The following is a 15,481-nucleotide window of genomic DNA, read 5'->3' as shown; positions in this document are numbered from 1 at the left end:
TATGGTTTCTTCTAAGAGTTTTATAGTTTTAGCTCTTATGTTTGGATCTATGATACGTTTTGAGTTAATTTTTGTATATGGTATTAGGTAGGGGTCCATCTTCATTCTTTTGCATATGGATATCCAGTTTTCCTGACGCTATTTGTTGAAAAGACTGTCCTTTTCCCCATTAAATGGTCTTGTCTAGGGTGCCTGGGTGGCTCAGTTGGTTAAGCGACTGCCTTTGGCTTGGGTCATGATCCTGGAGTCCCAGGATTGAGTCCCACATCAGGCACCCTGCTCGGCAGGGAGTCTGCTTCTCCCTCTGACCCTCCTCCCTCTCATGCTCTCTCTCTATCATTCTCTCTCTCTCAATAAATAAATAAATAAATAATAAATAAATAAATGGTCTTGTCTATTCCTGTTGAAAAGTATTTGACCACATATGTGAGGGTTTCCATTCTATGCTATTGGTCTAGATATCTGACTTTATGGCAGTACCACACTGTTTTGATTACTGTAGCTTTTTTTTTTTAAGATTTTATTTATTTATTTGAGAGAGAGAGAGCACATGAGAGGGGGGAGGGTCAGAGGGAGAAGCAGACTCCCTGCAGAGCAGGGAGCCCAGTGCGGGACTCGATCCTGGGACTCCAGGATCATGACCTGAGCCGAAGGCAGTCGCTCAACCAACTGAGCCACCCAGGCGCCCACTATTGATTTCTTTTTTTTTTTTTTTAGATTTTATTTATTTATTTGAGAGAGAGAGCACGAGAGGGAAGAGGGTCAGAGGGAGAAGCAGACTCCCTGCTCAGCAGGGAGCCTGATATGGGACTCGATCCCGGGACTCCAGGATCATGACCTGAGCCGAAGGCAGTTGCTTAACCAACTGAGCCACCCAGGCGCCCTTGATTACTGTAGTTTTGTAGTAATTTTTGAAATCGGTGTTCTTTGTTCCAATGAACAGTGTTCAGTGTTCCAACTTTGTTCTTTTTCAAGACTGTTCCTTCAGATTCTGTGTGTATTTTAGGATGAATTTTTCTATTTCTACAAAAAAACATCATTGGGTTTTGATAAGGATTGCATTGAATCTGTATATCCCTTTAGGTAGTGTTGATATCTGTCTTGGTCAGCTGAGGCTGCTCAGAGTTATGGAGGCTGGAAGTCTGAGACCAGGGTGCCAGCATAGTTGGTTTCTAGTTAGGGCTCTCTTCCTGGCTTGCAGATGCCCACATTCTTGCTGTATCTTCACAGGAAAAGAGAGAGAGAGAAAGCAAGCTCTCTCTAGTGTCTCTTTTTATAGGGATACTAATAGGACTAATAGGACCCCCCACCTTACAAACTCATTTAATCTTAATTACTTCCACCCTTAGAAACTCATTTGATCTTAATTACTTCCACAATGCTCCTGTCTTCAAATACAGTGACAGTAGGTGTTCGGGCTTCAACATAGGAATTTGTCTTCCAATCCTTGGGCACAGGATATCTTATCATTTATTTATGTCTTCTTCTGTTTCTTTCAGCAGTGTTTTGTAGTTTTCTTTTTTTTTTTTTAAAGATTTTATTTATTTATTTGAGACAGAGAGAATGAGAGAGAGAGAGCACATGAGAGGGGGGAGGGTCAGAGGGAGAAGCAGGCTCCCCGTTGAGCAGGGAGCCCGATGCGGGACTCGATCCCGGGACTCCAGGATCATGACCTGAGCCGAAGGCAGTCACCCAACCAACTGAGCCACCCAGGCGCCCTGTTTTGTAGTTTTCAATGTGTAAGTCATTTCCTTTCTTGGTTAAGTTTAGTCCGAAGTATTTTGTTCTTTTTTGATACTATCATAAGTGGAATTATTTTCTTAATTTCCTTTTTTTCAGATTGTTCATTATTACTGTGTAGAAATGCAACTGATTTTTGTGAGTTGATTTTGTATCCTACAACATTGCTGAATGTATTAGTTCTAACAGATGTGTGTGTGTGGGGGGGGAATCTCTAGGGTTTTCTACATGTACAATCATGTCATCTAAGAACAGAAATAACTTTACTTCTTCCTTTCCAATTTGGATGCCATTTACTTCTTTTTTCTTGCCTAAAGCTGCTCTGGCTAGGACTTCCAGTATGTTGATGAACATCTTTTCATATGCTTAAGGGCCATTTTTACATCTTTTTTGTGAATTATCTGTTCATATCTTTTTCCTATTTTTCTTTCAGTATTTTGTCTCAATGTTTAAGAATTCATTACATATGAGGGATATTAGTCCTTCACGGTGATGTATGGTGCATGTATTTTCTTTTAGTTTGTCAGTTGTCTTTTAACTTTGTTTATGGTGGAGTTTTGTTTTTTGTTTTTTTTTTGTCATTCAATTTTTTTTTTTAATGTTATGTAGTCAAATTTACCAATATTTTTTTTTCATTACATCTGGACTTTGACTTTCTCAACCCCAGGATTAAAGAGGAATTTACCTGTGTTCTTTTCTAATACCTGTATTGTTTCATCTTTTTCCATTTAGATCTTTTTCCATTTAGATCTCTGATACATTTGGAGCTTAATTTTATATATGGTATGAGGAATGGATTTAATTTCATATTTTTCAAATGGCTACCCAGTGTTCCGAACACCATTTATTAAAAACTTGTGATGCCATCAATCTCCATCATATACTAAATTTCCAAATATACTTGGTACTATTTCTAGGTCTTCTGTTCTGCTCCACTGGTCTATTCATCTATTTATGCACTACTACTGTTTTAATTATAGAGGCCTTGCAATATATTTTAATGTCTGGTACAGCCACATCCCAGAAGTCTGGATAGGATAGAAGTTTGTTGCGGTGGGGGTGATTGGGTGGCTCAGTCGGTTAAGCATCCAACCCAATTTTGGCTCAGGTCATGATCTCAGGGTTGTGAGATCGAAAACCCACACTGGCCTCTGCACTGGGAGTGCAGCCTACTTAAGAGTCTCTCTCTCCTTCTCCCTTTGCCCCACCCCCACACTCCTCACTCTCTCTCTCAAAAAAAAAAAAAAAAGTTTGTTGCAGTGACTAGATCTAATTTGATTTTGGGGCATTTGGGGTTTTGGGTAGTCTTAAATTTGCTTCAAGCCAAATTCTTATTGTGCTTTTGATAAATTATGAGAAATAAAAAAATATAGTTAGTAGTACTTGATGTTTGTGAGTTAGTCATTATAGCAGGGTTTTAAATAAGGTCTTAGTCCCCACTCTTAGACATCAGGGCTCTGCAGACTCCATGAAATTTTATTCACAATTTTTGCAGATGTTTATTCATTTGATTTTTTTCTTGGAAGAAGGTTTAACATTCCATAAGATTTTCAAAGAGATTCAAGACCCTTGAAAATTTAGAACTACAGGTCTAAAATCTAAGACAGTGATACCTGGTAATATCCTTTGAGATGCCCAAAATTTGCAGCCAACAATAGAGAAACCGAAGAGGAATGTTCCATCATCTATTACATTCATATGATGGAATATTATCCAGCTAATAAAAAATATGCTTACAAAGTGTTAATCAGAACAATGAAAAGGGTGTCATAAACAAAATGATAAATTAAAAAGGGCTCAAATTTTGCAAAGACCCCACCTAAAAATCTGATCAGTGATTGAACAGAGAAGAAATTCACTGTATATCTGACACAATGCTTTCTGCTTTGCATACACTGCCTTATTAATTTGAACTGTCCTAAAAATTGGTCATTCACAGAATGTTTTTGATAATGAGGCTATATCAGTGTACCAGGGAATATGAGTCAACATTTAAAAGACTGTTAGAGTACTTCTAGTTATTATTGGTTTTCAGTCACACTAATTTCCTTTTTTGTCCCTATTCATGTCATAGATATTTTCTCAGTTGCTCATAATTTTCCTACTGCTAGGAAAATAAATACTAACTACCATTATGGTTATTTATTTTTAAATGGAAACAATATTGTTATGATTTTTATTATGAAAAACATAAACTTACTGTAAAAATAGAAACTTGCTAAAAATTCTTCATCCAGAAATATTCTTAATATTTTGATGGATATATTTCAAATATTTTTTCTGTGTGATTTTATAGAGGGGTATCACATATATATAAATTCTGTAACCTTCCTGCCTCATTTAATAATGCATTGACCATAGTACTGATGTATTTTTTTAAAGATTTTATTTATTCATTTGAGAGAGGAGAGGGCGAGAGAGCACGAGTGGTGGGGAGGGACAAAGGAAGAGGGAGAGAGAGACAGCAAACTCCCTGCTGAGCACTGAGCCAGTCACGGGGCTCAATCCTGGATGCTGAGATCACGACCTGAGCTGAAGTCAGGTGCTTAACTGACTGAGCCACCCAGCCTCCCCAGTACTGTTGTATTTTAAAATCTCTATATAGTATTTCATTATCAAGATGTACCTTAATTTATTCATTTTATTGTCTATTAAAGAGTATTTATATTTCTATAATTCAGTTATGAGCTATTTTTGTGCATACCACTTCATATATTTTTATATTGAATTCCTTTGGAAATTAGACATTTACTAAGAATTTGCAAAGATGCGGAGCGCCTGGGTGGTTCAGTCGGTTAAGCGTCTGCCTTCGGCTCGGGTCATGATCCCAGGATCCTGGGATCGAGCCCTGCATCGGGCTCCCTGCTCCGCGGGGAAGCCTGCTTCTCTCTCTCCCACTCCCCCTGCTTGTGTTCCTGCTCTCGCTATCTCTCTCTCTGTCAAATAAATAAATAAAATCTTTAAAAAAAGAGAGAGGGCGCCTGGGTGGCTCAGTTGGTTGGGCGGCTGCCTTCGGCTCAGGTCATGATCCTGGAGTCGCGGGATCGAGTCCCATGTCGGGCTCCCTGCTCGGCAGGGAGTCTGCCTCTCTCTCTGACCCTCCCCCCTCTCATGCTCTCTATCTCATTCTCTCTCTCAAATAAATAAATAAAAAATCTTTAAAAAAAAAATAAAAAAAGAGAGAATTTGCAGAGATGCAAAATCCTAATCTAGAACTCAAGGAGACAAAATGCTATTTAAAAGTTATAGTCTTGAGGGGCACCTGGGTGGCTCAGTCGGTTGAGCATCTGCCTTTGGCTCAGGTCATGATCTTGGGGTCCTAGGATCAAGCCCTGCATCGGGCTCTGTGCCCAGCTGAGAGTCTGCTTGTCCCTCTCCCTCTCCTTCTGCCCCTCTCCCCACTCATGCTCTCTCTGTCTCTCAAATGAATAAATAAAATCTTTTTTAAAAGTTAAAAATAGGGGCGCCTGGGTGGCTCAGTTGTTAAGTGTCTGCCTTCGGCTCAGGTCATGATCCCAGGGTCCTGGGATCAAGCCCCGCATTGGGCTCTCTGCTCGGCGGGAAGCCTACTTCTTCCTCTCCCACTCCCCCTGCTTGTGTTCCCTCTCTCACTGTGTCTCTCTCTATCTGTCAAATAAATAAATAAAATCTTAAAATAAATAAATAAAAGTTAAAAATAGGGGCGCCTGGGTGGCTCAGTCGTTGAGCATCTGCCTTCGGCTCAGGTCATGGTCCCAGGGTCCTGGGATCAAGCCCTGCGTCAGGCTCCCTGCTCGGCGGGAAGCCTGCTTCTCCCTCCCCCACTCCTCCTGCTTGTGTTCCCTCTCTTGCTGTGTCTCTCTCTGTCAAATAAATAAATAAAATCTTTTTTAAAAAAATAAGTTAAAAATAAATAAATAAGATAAAATTTGTAGTCTTTGGGTACCTACATGGCCCAGTCAGTGAAGCATGTGATTCTTGACCTCAGGGTTGTGAGTTCGAGCCCCACGTTAGAGGATGAGATTATGTAAGGGAAAAAAAATTTTTTAAATAAAAGTTATAGTCTCTATTTACCCTTTTTTTTTTGAGAGAGAGAGAGAGAGAGGGAGAGAATCTTAAGCAGGCTCACTAGCCTGCGATCATGACCTGAGCTGAAATCAAGAGTTGGAGCTTAACCAACTGAGCCACCCAGGCACACCTGTATTTACTTTTTTTTTTTCCTCCTGTATTTACTTTTAAAGTGCAAATGATGTAATAGGTGAGATAATACTAGTATACAAATGTTCAAAGTAAAGGATGATAAAGGGCACTATTTACCCTGATAGTATGCTATGAGAATTCATAAGAAGGAGATAACTTGTATGACCAGAGCAGTCATTGTCATGTCATGTCTAAGTCAAACTGATCTCATAAGAGCTCTGTGGAGGGAAATTAGTTTTCTTGAGTCCTATACAGGACTTGCAGTTTTCATTCTAATCATCAGAAATCCAAAGTGTGTCCAATTGGGCGAAATGAGTTTGTAGCTGTTTGGAGAATAGTGGGGCAAGTACAGAAACATAACAGATCCATCTGACAAGAAGAGCTAAAAGGAAGCACCACTTATACATAGGACATGACCCTAATGACTTTTCATTTTTTTCCAGGCACGATTACAGCACACATGAATATAGTTACCAAATCAAGAAGTTTGCAACTATTAGGAGCTGACAAAGCAAAAACAAAAGCCATTCTGTGAAAATATAACTGTTTTTAGAATATCCTAAGCTATTATTTCATGTTCAAGGGGAAGATTGTTTTTAAAAAAAGTAAGTATTTTCTTTTTCATCTGCTATTTGGGAATAGCTTACATTTAACAGAACCTAAAAATCATTTAAAAATTGGGGCGCCCGGCGGGCTCAGTTGGGAGAGCACGCGACTCTTGATCTCAGGGCTGTGAGTTCGAGCCCCATCTTGGGTGTATAGATAACTTAAATAAATAAAACTTTAAAAAAAATGAAAAAAATTTAAAAATTAATACATAGTTACTGAAAAACATACACTTAAGTAAAACTAAGAACATTGAAGATCACAACCCAGAGATAACCAAAGTAATCTTTAAGGATAAAACTTCCTAGACATTTTTCATCTAATTTGTCTGTCTATATTGTCTGTATTGATATATCTTTATATTTTACAAATAGGATCACGTGATGCCCAGCTGTTTTGTAACCTGCTTTTTTTTCATTTAATCATATCTTAAACATTTTTATGTTATTAAGTATTACATTACTAAATTTCTGAGTACTTAGAATTACTGTTCTGTAGAAATCTTTCATTTTTTTAACCTATCTGCTCTTGTCTTACTTAGAATACTGAATATTGCCTAAGAATGTATATATCTCTCCTTGTAATGATTTTGGTTGATGTTTATACTGGAAAAATGTATGTTTACATCCTTAAAATTCAGTACAACATGAAAGATTTCACACAATGTGAAAAATCCCTTTGAGGTGTATAGAGTTGGAAATGAACCAGTTCTGTTCTATTATTTCTGAAGCTTCCTCTGACTTTTTAAAAAATTGTTCTTTCTCGCATCAACCACAGGCCAGAGTCTGAATTTTTATATAGTCAGAATATAGCTGAATTAGTATATTAGTTAGGACAGGCTGTTATGCTGTAGTAGCAAACAACCCCCAAATCTCAGTGGCTAACAGAATCACTTTTTATTAACTTGATCATGCTACACGTCTAATGTGCATGAGTGTAGGCAGGGTCCCAGACCAAAGCAGACTCCACCAATCTATAGCCGTACCATCTAACACATATACCCTTGGCCACCACATCAGGGAATACACTGGAGAATTGTGCAGTCTTGCCAGTGCCTCAGACTGAAGGGACACACATCACCTTAGCTCAGGTTCCATTGGCTAAAACCAGTTTATGGCCCTGCCTGACTGCAAAGGTCAGGAAAATGTCATCTATATGCCCCAAAGGAGAGGAAAACACGATAATGGTGAAACAGTAGTAATTCAGTTAATGTCTACCAGATGGGCTAAGACCCATTTCTTTTTCTGTGTGTAGGAAGTTGCTTCTGTAAATTAAGTGTGATTTCTTTTTGGAGCAAGGAGGATATCCTGGATTGAGGGCTGACAAGAGGTCTGTGCACAGGTGAGTGAGGAGACTAAGGAAAATGGAAGATTTTCATGTGAAAGCTCACTTTCTCTGTGCAAAGTCAGGAGCTTTAAGTTACTGTTTGAGAACAAGCCCCCCAAAGGCTCTAGAACAAATGGAGGAAATAAAGCTCCTTCAGCATGTAAGTTCCCCAAAGCACCTCACTGTCATTCATGAATCACTCCATTCATATTTCCTTTTATAATTAACCCCCCCAATGAAGAGGAAGGTATACATTCTATTACTTATGATTATAAAACATATGCTTAAGGGAAAACTTCAAAATATAGAGAAAAAAAGATTCTTTTCGTAGATATACACCTAGAGACAAATGTTGAAAAATGTAATTGAAAATCCTTTCAGTCTATCTTATGTATACACACACATGCATATATAGAACATATGTATATTTTTCCTATAAAAATAGGATTACACTGGGGTGCCTGGGTGGCTCAGTCAGTTAAGCGGCTGCCTTCGGCTCAGATCATGATCCTGGGGTCCTGGGATCGCGCCCCACATCCGGCTCCCTGCTCAGCGGAGAGCCTGCTTCTCTCTCTCCCTCTGCCTACTTATGCTCTCTATCTCACTGTCAAATAAATAAATAAAATCTTTAAAAAAAAATAGGATTACACTATACATATTGTTTCATTAGTTACCTTATCCGCCCACTGTTGTTTGACATCTTTTTTTTATTATGTTAATCACCATACATTACATCATTAGTTTTTGATGTAGTGTTCCATGATTCATTGTTTGCGTATAACACCCGGTGCTCCATGCAGAACGTGCCCTCTTTAATACCCATCACCAGGCTAACCCATCCTCCTCTGCCCCCTAGAACCCTCAGTTTGTTTCTCAGAGTCCGTCGTCTTTCATGGTTCGTCTCCCCCTCCGATTTCCCCCCCTTCATTCTTCCTCTCCTGCTATCTTCTTCTTCTTTTTTTTAATTTTTATTTTTTTTCCGTTGTTTGACATCTTAACATCAACAAATATATGTGTTGTTCATTTTATGGCAACAGTGTTTCCATTGTGTTCATATACTGTAATTTATTTATTTAACCAATCCTCCTTTTAAGTTCTCTCCAAGTTGTTTCCATTGTCAGCAGTGTCTCCATCGTGTAGCCCCCACACGTCTTTTGGATAGTCTCAGCTATGGAATTGCTTCATCGGAAAACACACCTGGTTTAATTTCTGCTAACATTGCCTTGTTGGACGTTTGCAAAACTACAGCCCACTGTGTGTGTGATGTGTAGTAGTAATCTCAAGTACTAAAGTCTAAAACAGAACTCATAATTGGTTTATTGACAACTTCGTACTTCCAGTTACTCAAGCCAAACAGCTTAGTGTCATCATGGCTTCTTTTTTTTTTTTAATTTGCTTTTATACCTAAAATCAGCAAATCCTGCCAGCTCTCCCTTCAGAGAATATTTAATCTGGTCAGTTATCACCACCACCCTAGTACAAGCCCCCCTCACTCCTTGCCTGGATTATTGCAGTAACCTTCCACTTGTCTCCCTGCTTCCTCCCTTGTCTTCTTAGTTCACTTTCTGTGAGTGATCCTTTTCAGTGTAAATCAGATTATGCCATTCCTTGTCTTAAAACATTTTAGTGACTTCCTGTCTTACTCAAGAGTAAAAAACCAAAGTTCTTACAGTGGCGCACAAGCCCCATGTGATCCATCTTCCAGCTACGTCAGCTCACCCAAATGAGCTTCTGACCCTCTTTCTTTTGCACACTCCATTCCAGCCACCCTAGTCTTCTTTATTAATCAAAGAAAGCCTGCTTCTGCCTGGAGGCCTTTGCAATTGCTGTTCCCCATACTAGGAATGCACTCCTCTTAGATATCTGCATTTTTCACTCTATTCAGTCTGTGCTTACATATCACCTTCTCAATGAAAAGCCTTCTTCGGCCACCTTCATTCCCCCGAAGCTCCCTACTTAATTTTTCTCCACAGGACTTTGGCCATCTGACATAAAAATTGGAATATCAGTGTCAGTATATCAGTATTTGTTATTGTCTCTTTCCATTAGAATGTGAGTCCACTGGATTTATTATCTTCCTCACACCTAGAACCATGCCAATTGAGGTAGGAGCTCAGTAAATCTGAAAGAATTTTTGACTCCTCTCTCTTTCTTTTTTTTTTTTTTAATGTTTTATTTATTCATGAGAGTCAGAGAGAGAGATAGAGAGAGGCAGCGGCAGAGGGAGAATCAGGCTCCCCGCTGAGCAGGGAGCCCGATGCGGGACTCGATCCCAGGACCCTGGGATCGTGACCTGAGCTGAAGGCAGACGCTTAACCATCTGAGCCACCCAGGCACCCCTCCTCCCTCTTTCTTTGCCTCCATATCTGATCAGGTGCCAGAGCCTGTGGATTTTACTTCTCTTCATCTTGAAATTATACACTTCCTCCTTATTTCCACTCTAATTATCCTGGGTCAGGTTTTTTGCTTGCAAAAAAGTATAAGCACCTTTCAATTGATCTCTCTGAGGGGCGCCTGGGTGGCTCAGTTGGTTAAGCGACTGCCTTCGGCTCAGGTCATGATCCTGGAGTCCCGGGATCGAGTCCCGCATCGGGCTCCCTGCTTGGCAGGGAGCCTGCTTCTCCCTCTGACCCTCCCCCCTCTCATGTGCTCTCTGTCTCTCTCATTCTCTCTGTCTCAAATAAATAAAATCTTAAAAAAAAAAAAAATAAATAAATTGATCTCTCTGACTCCAATTTTGCTTCTCTCCAATAAAAGAATCTGGCCATATTGGCCCTATAACTTCCCTCTGTAAATTCTTCAGTGGCCTTCCATTCCTTACTGGGTGAAAAACAAACATTTATATTTAAGTTAGTATTCATTGGGCCCTTCTCCAGACACCATGGCAAGTGCCAGTCACAGTCATGATGAGACCTGGTCTTTGCCCTCATTATTATCTTATTTCATTCATTCGCCTTCATTTTCCAACCCCTGATATCACCTCCAGCATTATCTTCCTCTAGATTCTAGAACTAATTAAATTTAAATTTAATTTAAAATTCAGGAAAAAATCGTACTAGGCACTTTTTAATTGCTTAGTGCATGTGGCTGATGGCTATATTATTGATGGTACAGATACAGAGATTTCCATTATCGCAGAAAGATTTGTTGGACAGCACTGGTCTAGACCTTTCCCCAAACTGTACAAGTCATTCCAAATTATTCTCTCCTCCACAAATACACCATATACTTTTGGTCCACTGTTTTTGTCACTGCTCTTCATCGATCAGAATACTCTTCTGTACCTTTTCTGCCTAATAAAATAATCTGATGTTTAAGTCCCAGTTCATATTCTACAACTTATAGGGCATTTTCCTTGACACCACTGCCATTGAGTAAGTTAGTCTTCCTTCTGACCCACCCACCCAAAAACCATAGGAAGCTTCTTGCACCTCTGATTAGAACCAGCCTTACCACCCTCCTTAAAACCCCTGAGTTCTCATTACTCTGAGGCGATTTTCCACAGAACTCCAGCCTTAGCAAACACCAGCCAGTGAGGAAGTGATGTTCTGCAGGAAAGGAGGAGGGGAGGCTTAGATTGAAAATTAGGAGTGCTGGCCCAAGAGGCTTCTAGAAATTGAGTTCCCATTCAAGTCAATACTCTGGATATGCAGATATGCTTGTAAGATACCTATTTACTGTGATTTTCTTGCTCCTGTCTGGTGAGTCCAGCCTGGGTTGGAGTCTCTGTTGAAGCCTCTGGTGTAGGTGGTATTCCTTTCTGGACTTAGAAGAAGGAAGTAGGGGCACCTGGGTGGCTCAGTCAATTGAGCATCTGCCTTCAGCTCAAGTCATGATCCCAGGGTCCTAGGATCCAGTCCCACATTAGGCTCCCTGCTCAGCAGGGAGTCTGCTTCTCCTTCTGCCCCTGCTGCTCCCCCTGCTTGTGCACTGTCTCTCTCTCTGTGTCAAATAAATAAAATCTTAAAAAAAAAAAAAAGGAGGAAGTAGATTCAGGGAAGTACCCAGGAGGTTTTGCCTGTTGAGCCCAGAGTAGCTGGAAGACTTTGTTTAGGGATATCTTTTTCTCAGGGTTTGACCTCCACAGGTATGCTATGCTGCTATGCTCCTAGCCTGTGGGTACTGTCCTCAGCCTTAGCGGGTAAAGTGAGCAAGTCTGAGTTTTGATCGTCCTTGCAGCAGTTGCAGAGGAAGATCAGCTTGGAATAGGTGGGAGCCATCTAGGCCCCATACAGAGTATAAACTAGCATCAGCAAGTTGGAGAACTGTTCAGGCTGGAATCCCTCCTGCCGAGGCGGTTAGATTCTATGTGAGTGCTGGAACCTGTCTTTGTTGACTATCTTTTAGTTTCCCTAGAATTGCAGAAGGGGCTGGGTTTTGTTAACTCTTTAGTTATTGATATGAGTGTTGGGTGGTGGGACAAGGGGGAGGGCAAGGGAAGCAAAGCAGGGACATTGGGTACAGTTATTTTAAGGTCCTCTATTTAGGAGTGCTCAGGCAAGCTCAGTTTATGAGAGATTTCCCCTTTTTCCCCCCTACTCTGCTTTTTTAGGACTCTGCATTTGTCCAAGAGAAGAATCTAAAGAAATCAGAGCAGCTCAGGTAGTTCTAAAAGCCATGGCACAGGTAAGTTGAATTTCCTCTATACTTGAAATAATCTCTCTTCCTTTCAAATCATATGAACAGGTGTGTTCTTCATCCTGAAACTTCCCTGTCTCACTGAGCCCCATTCTTGCTCCCAGTTCCTTCATTCCAGAGATGAGTGGCTCTCTCTTCTCCAACAGTATAGACATAGACACACAGTGCTCTCACCAGTGGAGCAGAAATATATTCTCTTAAGAGAAATATGAGAGCCCCCCCTTATCAGAACCACGGTTGAGTGGGGCCAGAGATGAGATAACTTTGATCTCTTCCATTAATCTAGGTGGTTTCTGTTCTTCTATTTTTAAATGTTACTCCCTCGTTAAAAATCATAAAACATTTCATACTACCAAAGAATATATAAAAAAAATTATAGGGGCGCCTGGGTGGCTCAGTCGTTAAGCGTCTGCCTTCTGCTCAGGTCATGATCCCAGGGTCCTGGGATCGAGCCCCACATCGGGCTCCCTGCTCTGCAGGAAGCCTGCTTCTCCCTTTCCCACTCCCCCTGCTTGTGTTCTCTCTCTCACTGTGTCTCTCTCTGTCAAATAAATAAATAAAATATTTTTTAAAACATATCTATAACATGTATATGGTGTAAAAAATAATAAAGTATCAATGTACTCATTACCCAGATTAATATCCCATCTGAGCAGCCTGCATTCCCTTCCCAGATCATATCCCAACCCACATTGCATTACTGTTCCCACCAATGGTAATCACTGCTTTCAATTTTGTGTCAATCAGTCCTTTGATTTTTTATAATAGTTTTACCATGAATGAATGCTACTAAGCAATATACTATCAAGTTTTTTGTTTTTATATTTTTGTACAGTTATCATACTCTATATTTTTTACCAGATTTTTTCATTCAACACGTGTTTACAAATCATTCATGTTAAGTTGTGTAGCACTAGATTAGCAGTTCTCAAAGCATGGTCCAGGAAGACTTTGACATCCTTTCAGGAGTTAATACTAAAATGTTACTTGCCTTTTTCAGTCACATTCTCCAATGAGTGTACAGTGTAGTTTCCTAGAAGCTATATAATATGTGTTATCCCAACAGATTGAATGTAGAAGTAGATGTGAAAATCCAACTTTTTATTCAGCCAGTCATAAAAGAGATTGCAAAAATATAAAACAAAGCTATTAAATTTTTTGACAATAGTTATTTTTCTTAAAAAGTATATTACTTAACATGTAACAGGTTTATTGGTTATTTTAATAAATTAATTAGTATTTTTAAATCTCTCACTTTTAATTTCTAATGTAACTATTGATAGATATACCCAGCATTAACAGTTCTTTGAGGTCCTCAAATTTTTTTAACAGCCTTATTGTATATATAATTTACATATGATGTTCACCCATGTAAGTGTAAAGTTCAGTGGTTTTTAGTATATTTATAGAGTTCTACAACCGTCAGCACAATCCATTTTAGAACATTTTCATTACCCCAAAAAGAAATCCCATTTGCATTAACAGTCTCTCTCAATGTCTCCTCCTTATCCACTGGCAACCACTCATTTACTGTCTGTCTCTGTGGGTTTGCCTATTCTGGACATTTCATATGAATAGAATCTTACAATATTTGCTCTTTCATGTCTGGCTTTTTTGACATAGTATGTTTTCAAGCTTCATCCATGTTGTAGCATTTATCAGTAGTTTATTTGTTTTTATACCAAATAATATTCCATGGATATGTATATTCCACATTTTATTCTTCAATTCATCAGTTTATGGACATTTGGGTCATTTCTGCTTTTAGGCTATCACAAATAACACTACTGTGAACATTGGTGTGTACCAGGGTTTGGGGGTGGACATATGTTTCCATTTCTCTGTACCTACATAATTCTATGTTTAACGTTTGGAGAAACTGTCAAAACTGTTTTCCAAAGTAGCTGCCCCATTTTACATTCCTGCCAGCAATGTAAGAGGGTTCTGATTTCACTACATCCTCACCAACATGTGTTATTTTGGTTTTTTGGTAATAGTCATCCTAAAGGATGTGAGGTGGCCTCTTATAGGTTTGATTTGCATTTCCCTAATGATTAGTGGTATTGAACATCTTTTCATATGCTTGTTGGCCATTTGTAGATCTTCTCTGGAGAAATCACTACTCAGATTCTTTGCTTAGTTTTTGTTTTGTCTTTTTTGTTGAATTGCAAGAGTTCTTTATATATTCTGGACACAGGTCCCTTATCAGATATAAGATTTGCAAGCATTTTCTCCCAGTTTTTTGATTTGGATGTTTTCTGTCTTTCTTTCTTTCTTTCTTTCTTTCTTTCTTTCTTTCTTTCTTTCTTTCTTTCTGTCTTTCTGTCTTTCTGTCTTTCTTTCTTTCTTTCTTTCTTTAATGGAGGGGGTGGAGCAGGGCAGAGGGAGAGGGAGAGAATTTTTTTTTTTATAAGGTTTTATTTATTTATTTGTCAGAGAGAGAGATGGAGACAGAGAGCAAGTACAAGCAGGGGGAGCTGCAGGCAGAGGGAGAAGCAGGCTCCCCGAGTAGCAAGGAGCCCGATGCGGGACTTGATCCCAGGACTCTGTGATCATGACTTAGCCGAAGGCAAACACTTAACTGACTGAGCCACTCAGGCATCCTGAGGGAGAGAATCTTAAGCAGGCTCCTCCACCCAGCTCAGAGCCCGAAGTTGGGCTTGATCTCACAACCCTGAGATCATGACCTGAGCCTAAATCAAAAGTCAGATGCTGAACCAACTGGTGCCCTGGGATTGTTACTTACTTGATGGAATTTTTTGTAGCACAAATGTTTTTAGTTTTGATTAAGTTTATTTTAACTGTTTGTCCTTTTGTTACTGTGTTTGATGCCATATCTAAGAACCCACTGCCTGACCAAGGTCATGAAGTCATACTATGTTTTCTTCTAAGAGTTGTAGTGTTAGCTCTACAACCTTACATTTAGTTCTGCAACGTATTTTGAGTTAATTTTTATATATGGTATGAGGTGGGGTCTAACTTCTTTCTTTGC

The 15,481-nt window shown here is 39.5% G+C and overlaps 1 protein-coding gene across 6 annotated transcripts in view; it reads left to right on the top strand.

Moving 5' to 3' along the window:
• ZNF565 (zinc finger protein 565) overlaps positions 1-15,481 on the top strand; it is a 38,117-nt gene that overhangs the window by 7,424 nt on the left and 15,212 nt on the right. For 2 of the 6 annotated variants that reach the window (XM_081807537.1, XM_081807539.1), the window contains exons 2-4: positions 6,363-6,524; positions 7,780-7,866; positions 12,404-12,477. In XM_081807537.1, coding sequence (XP_081663663.1) covers positions 12,469-12,477 — 9 coding nt within the window. In that variant the 5' untranslated portion in view covers positions 6,363-6,524; positions 7,780-7,866; positions 12,404-12,468. The other 4 variants (XM_031026081.2, XM_081807540.1, XM_031026080.2 and 1 more) reach the window with 4 other exon arrangements.

The sequence above is a fragment of the Leptonychotes weddellii genome, chromosome 16, assembly GCF_054177405.1.
Source record: "Leptonychotes weddellii isolate Sample4059 chromosome 16, ASM5417740v2, whole genome shotgun sequence".
Classification (NCBI taxonomy): Eukaryota; Metazoa; Chordata; class Mammalia; order Carnivora; family Phocidae; genus Leptonychotes; species Leptonychotes weddellii.
The sequence above is the reverse complement of the archived record's forward strand: the minus strand, read 5'-3'. Positions and strand labels throughout refer to the sequence as shown.